Source organism: Aotus nancymaae, unplaced genomic scaffold (genome assembly GCF_030222135.1).
Source record: "Aotus nancymaae isolate 86718 unplaced genomic scaffold, 86718_ANA_hifiasm-v0.15.2.pri h1tg000067l, whole genome shotgun sequence".
NCBI classification, from domain to species: Eukaryota; Metazoa; Chordata; class Mammalia; order Primates; family Aotidae; genus Aotus; species Aotus nancymaae.
The window spans coordinates 29896431-29904450 of NW_026988482.1; the positions used below are offsets into that span (position 1 = coordinate 29896431).

Genomic DNA, 8020 nt, shown 5'->3' on the forward strand with positions numbered 1-8020 from the left:
AGAGGATTTTTAAAAAATACATGCGAACTTGATTCTAGTAAAGTGAAACTCTGCTTTCTTACTCATTGACTAAAGGACACACTTTTTTTTTCTCATAAACTTGCATTATTTCTATTTCTCCTAATGCTTTAGCTTTACCTTGTGTGCCCTCATCAGCTCCAACCTTGAAGCCTACTGATCTACAAGACACTCTATTGCTTCACCAAGAGCAAATTTACCTGGGGATGAAGGATTGTTCTGTAACGTAAACATTTACCCCAGATATATTTTACCAGTTTTGAATTTCAAATCTTGGGGTTGCTTAAAATTTTCCTGTCATCTTGTTATCTCATTTTAAAGCCTTTGGCATTTTGTACATATGCGTCGGAAGATTGTTTTTATCATTCCCAAAGGGTGACTCTGCGTAAACATGTTTAGATATTCCTTTGTTGGGGTCTGTTCCAGGTGTGACATTTATTCTTTGAGTTCCAGTTTATGTTTGTTGATTGCCCTTTGCACTTTCATGATGGTCATGTGAGGCCTCCCTGGCTAGAAAAGATGAGCATTTGAACTCCCTTGCTCCTGGTTGGGCCCATTTCCTCTGACTTTTTCATATCTACTATAGTGCAGTTCAGTAAGAAATAGAAACAATCTCATGGAGAAATAAGCATTCCACAGTCTCAGAGGGAATGCCCTCTTCCCATCTAAGAACTGACTCAAAAGGCAGATTGCCTTAGAGAAACATCCCTCCAGACCCAGCTACTTCCGGTTTCCTATGAGTGGTTAAGAGCTGCTTCCTCCACAGTGCATTTGTAAATCACAGATGCTCCCCACTAAGCCGGATGACAAGTTCCTGGAGGCTGAGGGCCTCTGGGCTTGTCTTCTTAAAGGGTCCTCCCTCATGAGTGAATAAACATCTGATGATTAACTGCTAGAGTTTTGTTTTTTCCCCCTTCTAATATCTGCTCATCCATGGAAAATGTGGATAATAAATGGAAATAAAAATTTAAAAATCAACACTCTGAATTCATCACTAAGATATACTATCTTGTATCCCTCAGTTCTCTTATCAGGAACATTTTCACAAAATAAAATACAAAAAAATATGTTTTCCCCTCTGGGCCATGACATATCTGTAGATATAAGGTGACTAATTTGAGTTTGGGGCTACTGTATCTGGTTTCATTGTTACCAAAGTGAGGTCTCAGTCTACAGCGTAGCAAGACAGGCCCATGGAATGAGGATTTCTACCAGTTTCTTCAGTCTTTCTCCTGCTTGTGTCACCTACCATTGCTCTATGCTCCCCTGGAAAGACAGGGAAGTCTTCAGTCTCAGAACATGAGCGAGTTTCTTTCAGTTCCCTAAACATACAATCCTCCTATTCCCTGGCTTACAGGCTTTTGCACCTTCTGTTTCCTGTGAAATGCTTTTCTCCTTTCTGATCCTCCCTCTATACCACAGCCCCTACGGAACTTGGCTATTTCCTGCTCAACCTGCATCTCTTCAAGGTGGAGATGGGTTTCTGTCTTCTGTGTTTTCCTAGCACCTTGTGCTTCCCCCATCAGCACCTTGCATACTGAGTAAAAGCTGGCCTATACACCGCCAGGTTGGGACATCCATTATGTTTTTCTTGTGCACCATTGGATTTTTAGCACAATGCTTCTAGGTGGTGGGCATTCATCTATGAATGAAAGCACAGAAGTAAAACAATAAAGTTGAAAGATTTTCAAAGTCGTCTTTGCTTTCCAGGATGGCAATAGTCAAAAGTATTTTTCAATTAACTTGATTTAAAAGTCATTCACTCATTCCTTCTTCTTCCAGACACAGCAACCTAAGGTTTTGATTAGGAAGTCATTCTTCTCCTACTCTCATGCCATGTGGATTAAATAAGGCAGACTCCATCCCTCACTTCCACGGGTATAAAGAAGACCTAAGTCAAATTGAAAGAGTGAGCCTTGAGATTTTTGCAGGTACCACTGGAGAAAAGGGATTTATCATTTTATTGGGGTTTCTGAGTTGGTAGAATGAGGCCTGAAGCTGTTGATGGCCATCTTACTTCCATATAGGAAGAGCTTTCCTGAGAATGAAGACAACACAAAGAAAAGCAGAGCCAGGAATTAGGGAGGTACAGTCTCATAATGGCCCCATTCAAATACGTTGATACAGTTTTATCTGAAGCAATACTACGCTTGAGCTTTCATTACTTTTACAACTTTCAGTTATAAACCTCATCTGCTTAGTTCAATTTGACTTGAATTTTTATCACTTGGTATAGAATCTCACCCCTTTCATTCCATTCCATGCAGTATGTGTAGGGGCATCGAGGACAAGACTCCAATTAAGGGATCCTTCCTAGATTCTCTCCAGCCATTGCTCCATCCCATAAAGCCGGGAGGAAATTGATCACTTGGCATCTACATTCATGATGACCCACTCCTCCAAAAATTTCACCATCAGATGGTCTCTCCTGTCATGACACCAAGGCCTCAGAGGTAAGAAAAACACAGGCCTCACCCAGAAGAAAAAGGCTATCCTCTTTCAGAATGCATGACTATGTGTCAAGATAACGATCTTCAGCTCTGCTATGAGGAAACATTTACAAGCAGCCCCTCCAGAATCACAAAATCTACTTTGCCAGACATTCCTGGTTAGGGAGGGAACTGGAGAATCTCTTTCCTACACAACTTCTACATTCTTTTGGTTCTGAAATATGAAACTTAGAAAATTTTAATTTCATCCCCAAATTCCTAAATGCCTGTGAGATGGACCCACTGGGTTAACTTCTTATGACCAGTACTGGCCCACTGGCAAGAGCTGAGCCACCTTCAGGTGAAGCTGCTCTGTTAGAAACATGGATGTTGTACTTGGATGGGAAGCTCTGGGAAGATATTATAAAACTTGGTTGGGAAATAACCACAACCCTAATACCACAGACACACAACAATCCACTTGGCAGAACACCTACATGAGGAATTACAGAAAAAACTTTCCTAACATTCTGCTAAACATTTGAAAACTAGCTCTATCCAAAAAGATCCTATGAATACATAGACACACTTTTGTACACACACACATTTCTTCAGGCAGAGTAGGAAAAGGCAAAGTGAATTTTTCTGGTCTGGGAATTTTAAAGAAATTCTTACATAGATGTAAAAATTAAGCCCCATTCAGTTCGACTCATCCAGAATTCTCTTTATTGAAAATAAGAAATTTATGTGAAATTAGGACGGTCCTAGAAGTCCTTGGGATAGATGCATGGTTCTAGCCATGGGTATTGCATCCCACATAGGAAGAATGAGAGACATAAAAGTGAAGCCAGGGCTTGGGTCCTGTCCTCTTAAAGCAAATAGAAATATCAACAGACACTTAAAAACCCATAATTCATTAATGTTCAATCAACTATTTGAGCTACAAAGTGCTTTGAGTTTCTGTAGAGCTATTTGCAAAATTAATGCCTCACGACTGGAGATATTCAGTGTGCACAGTAGTCTTCTCTTAATAACCTATGAGATAACTTTAATCCCAGGAAAAGGAAGAAACAAACACAGGTATGTGCCTGTGATTAAAGACAGACTGCACAGAAGATGAAGATCCCATTCGATTACAATGGAGCTGAAAACTTCCCGTCACCTGTTGATGTCTTGATTCTGACCCTGTGTAGACCTAGGCTAATGTGCATATGCATGTGTGTGTGTGTGTGTGTGTGTGTGCACGTGTGTGTGTGAGTTTCCTAGTTTTTAACAAAAAGGTTTAAAATGTAAAAAACATAAAAATGTTTAAAAGGAAAAAGCTTTTAAACTAAGGGTATAAAGAAGGAAAATTTTTGTACAACTGTACGATGTGTTTTAAACTATGTGGCTACAAGAGTCATAAAATTAAAAGAAATAAAAGTAAAAAGATTGCAGTAGGCTAAGGTTAATTTATTACTGAAGAAAGAAAAATGTATTTTAATAAATTTAGTGTAGCCTGAGTATATATTAATAGTATTTATAAAGCTCACAGTAGTGCATAGTTACGTCCTAGACCTTCACATTCACTCACCACTCACTCACTCACTTGCCCCAAGCAACTTCCTGCAAGCTCCATTCATATGTTTTATATACAAGTGAAACATTTTTATCTTTTATACCATATTGTTACTGTAATGTTTCTATGTTTAGATACACAAATATTTAGCATTCTGTTACAATTGACTACAGTATTCAGTACAGTAACCTTCTATATAGGTTTGCTAGGAATAGGCTCTACCATATAGTAGGCTATACGTTCTAGGTTTGTGTAAGTACACTCTGTGTCGTTTGCACAATGATAAAATTGCCTATCACTGCATTTGGCAGAACGTATTAAATGACACATAACTGTATATGAAATCATTAATGACTATGCACTTAAGTCTCTCTTCCTCCTTCCATGAAACCCACCGGGGTCACGTGTGATTAAACCATAGCACCTCTGTTCCCAGGTCTCATGGCATGGTGGTACCTAGGCACGGCATGCCTAGTGGTTAGGAGCCTAGTTCCTGAGCAAACATGGATTTGGATCCCAGTTCTGCTGTTCGCCACCTGGGTGAACTTGAGAAAATCACCTCACTTTCCCGACTCTTGGCTATGTTTTTGGCAAGGTAATGATGCTGTTAATAATAGTACTTGTCTATTAGGATTGCTGACGGTGTTACAGGGGATAGTGTCTGTAAAATGCCAGCATTACCATTCAGCTTCCAAATGATAGCTTTGTTGAGGAACATCTTCTTGGGACTCATGCCCTTGCAGACACAGGGGAGAAATGGTTGGCCTGATATTCTCTTTCAATATTAGGAGTGGGGACATTTCCAGACAGAAGATCTGGTGCTGTTTTCATTGGGCTGGAATGGAATGTGCCTGAACATGGATTTTTTTGAAAATGACAAACCAGAAAGAAGAAGCGACATGATAAGGAGCTACAAGCCAGCAAGGCTGCTCTCAGATGACTGAGAACTTCACAGGAGAGGGGCCAGATCTGTTTTGCTAACCACCGTTTCTGCGATGCCCTGAACAGTGCCTATTGCAAACTGGGGTTTGATCAATATTTGTTACACAAGTGGGGAAAAAGAACAAGCAAGTGATTACTGACCAAACGCTAGTCTCCATCAGGGCCACATCCTGGAGAGTCTTGGCAATGCCACCAACGAACACAAGCAGAGTTAAATGCCACCTTATCTCAGCACCACAGATGGACACTGATGGTGACAAGTTACATTGTTAATTAGAGCCCCAGCTTTGTCCTGACTGGGTGGGTAATAATAGTGCGACAAGAACTTTAACAAATAAACTCACTGCAGGTCTCAGGAGTCACCACGGCAGTCATCACTTTTTATGTATTTTCATTTGTAATGATTTCCACTAGCTAATGCCCAAATAAAGGAAAAACAAATACCTAGCAGTCAACAGTTTTCTAGCACATGGCAGACATTTCTAATCAATTATAACACTGTATTTGTCTTTAGCTTAGTCTCAGACGCATTCTCAATGTGACACTCCAGAGAGCCGTGAGCAATCAACTGGAGCTGGCCTTTGAAAGGTGGAGACATTCTGTCATCTCTTTTCTCTATGGGTTTCCTTTTACACCATTGCAATAGTCATTTGTTATCTTTCCTCTGCGGTATCCATGCTTCCTTTCTATGATAACATCCTAATCTTCATTTGAGGACCACTTATCTTCTCTTCCTAATTTATTGTCAGCCAGTGACATGGACTCCATACCTGAGTCTGGGGTTACAGCATATAACCAGTTGGCTTCCTCCACTCCCCTAGCCCCAGGGATTGGTTTGAGGATGGGATGAGTCAAGCTAATCCAAGCTAATGCTCTCGGACATTTGTTGAGCTGGTAGGGAAGTCCACCTCATTCTGGATGTGTAATAATCATGAGAATTTAGAGTAGCCAAGCAAACACCAAGGGGACTAGGAATGGAACCAGCAAGGCAGCAGGCAGAGCAGAGGGATGGGGAAAAGTGAATTCCTGGTGAAATAATTTAAGTCCCTGGATCCAGTCATAACTGAAGTTAGATACTCCTGGACTCAAGGGTTATAAGTAAAAATGTTCCTTTTTTGTGGATCTCAGTGAAGATGGCCGCGCGATCTGTGTCCGGCATTACCAGAAGAGTCTTCATGTGGAAAGTCTCAGGGGCACCACGTAGAGAATTTTGGTCTCGATCCAGAAAAGAGATAGAGCCAGTGGTTGCTGAGACAGTAGAAGAGGCGAAAGAGGAATCTATCCTAGTGTGTCCACCCTTACGAAGCCGAGCATACACACCACCTGAAGATCTCCAGAGTCGTTCGGAATCTTATGTTAAAAAAGTTTTTGGTTCATCTCTTCCTTGTAATTGGCAAGACATCTCCCTGGAAGATGGTCGTCTAAAGTTCAGTCTCTTGGTGCATTTAGCTGATGACTTGGGTCATGTAGTCCCTAATTCCAGACTCCACCACATGTGCAGGGTTAGAGATGTTCTTGAATTCTATAACATTCCTGTTCAAGACAGGTCTAAATTTGATGAACTCAGTGCCAGTAATCTGCCCCCCAATTTGAAAATCACTTGGAGTTACTGAGCAATTTGGAAGAAAAACACACTGAAATCATTTTTTTTTCCCTGGGCAAGGGGGCTGCTTATCATACCTTTCAATACTTTGCCATATGAAATACTACCAGAACTGTTCTCTAAACCCACTTTTTCTGTAGATGAATGTATCATCTCTTTGTTTTTCTCATATTATGAATGGACAAATAACAGGACTTTCTACTTTCATATTTGCTGAAACTGTTTTTTAAATGAAATTAGGTCATTAATAATTTGAAAAATTTTGAGAGGACACTGTCATTAACTTGGATTTAAGACAGGAGGACATTTCAAGTTCACACCCTTCATAGGCATAAAGAAGTAGTTGCAAGAAAATATTTTCATCCTGTTAGGACTCATATCTAAGGGAGAGTTATTATATATTGCACATATACAAATAAACTTGTATTAGATAGATACCTATAAAAGAAACAGAAGTATGTTGCATGTTACTGACCGTTCTAGATTAATTTCTTTTGGAATTAAAGTAGATTTGTTGAAGTGTAAAAAAAAAATGTTCCTTTTTTGGGGAGATGGGGGCTTTAACTGGTCTGAACCGGATGTTCTGCAATCTACCAAGAGAATAAGACTTAAATATCTTCTGGAACATTTCTGCAATTCTTCCAAGTTGTGGGTCCTGGGAAAAGACCCTCGAACGACCACCCCCCCTCCACCCGCCACCCCACACTTTTCCAACTTTGACTTGGCCTGGTTGAGGAAACTAGGCTATCAGGGGAGGCCATCTCCTTTCAGAGCAGGGGAGAGCACCATCAAATGCACAGAGGAGATGTCCAGATCCACAAAGGTGGATTGGGCCTCATGGGCCTGGAGACTAACTGGACATCTGCAGCTTGGATTTTCTCTCCATCCTCTTGGCCACATGAATGTCCTTGATGCTTAGAAATTCCACCTTCCAGAAATATTGTTTCTGAACCTGCCAGCTCCATTTAAAATTCTTCAACTAAACCCTTTGGGGAAGTGAGAGCAGGGGTAAATCCTGAACCACATCCATGAGCAAGCAGCACTAGCCCATTTGCTTCTCATTTGTTCATTTCTCATATATTCATGAAATACTTTTTAGTGCTTCTGGGAATCAAGCACTGGTCTAGACATCAGCGGGAAAATAAAGCCCCTGCCTCATGGAGCTGACGTTCTAGAGACAGAGATAGGCAATCAACAATAAACAAGACAATAATTCCATTATGTAGGGTATTGGAAGGTGACGAGCGCCACCAGAAGAAAAACAAAAACAAAAACAAAAACAGAACAGGTTAAGAGCCATCCAGGATACAGTTTCACCCTTTTAAACAAGGTGGTCAAGGTGAGCTTCCCTGGCAGTGTGACAGTGGATTCTAAACTGAAGGAAGCCAGGAATGGTGCATGCAGAGAGTCAGGTCACCTGTGCAGAAAGGGGCCAGTCTCTTACAATTGTGTCCCAAGTTTTTAAACTTC

At 40.7% G+C, this 8020-nt stretch overlaps 1 protein-coding gene across 1 annotated transcript; it reads left to right on the top strand.

Annotated features, from left to right (window-relative positions):
• Window positions 1–6074: 6074 nt before the first annotated feature.
• LOC105722869 (large ribosomal subunit protein mL50) lies at window positions 6075–7069 on the top strand. The gene has a single exon (XM_012460615.2). It carries the CDS (start codon window positions 6081–6083, stop codon window positions 6558–6560), a length of 480 nt encoding a protein of 159 aa, XP_012316038.2. The 5' UTR covers window positions 6075–6080; the 3' UTR covers window positions 6561–7069.
• Window positions 7070–8020: the final 951 nt, after the last annotated feature.

What these genes read in the sequence shown, in the direction of transcription:
- LOC105722869 (XM_012460615.2), top strand. Translation starts at nt 6,081, where the DNA reads ATGGCCGCGCGATCTGTGTCCGGCATTACCAGAAGAGTCTTCATGTGG.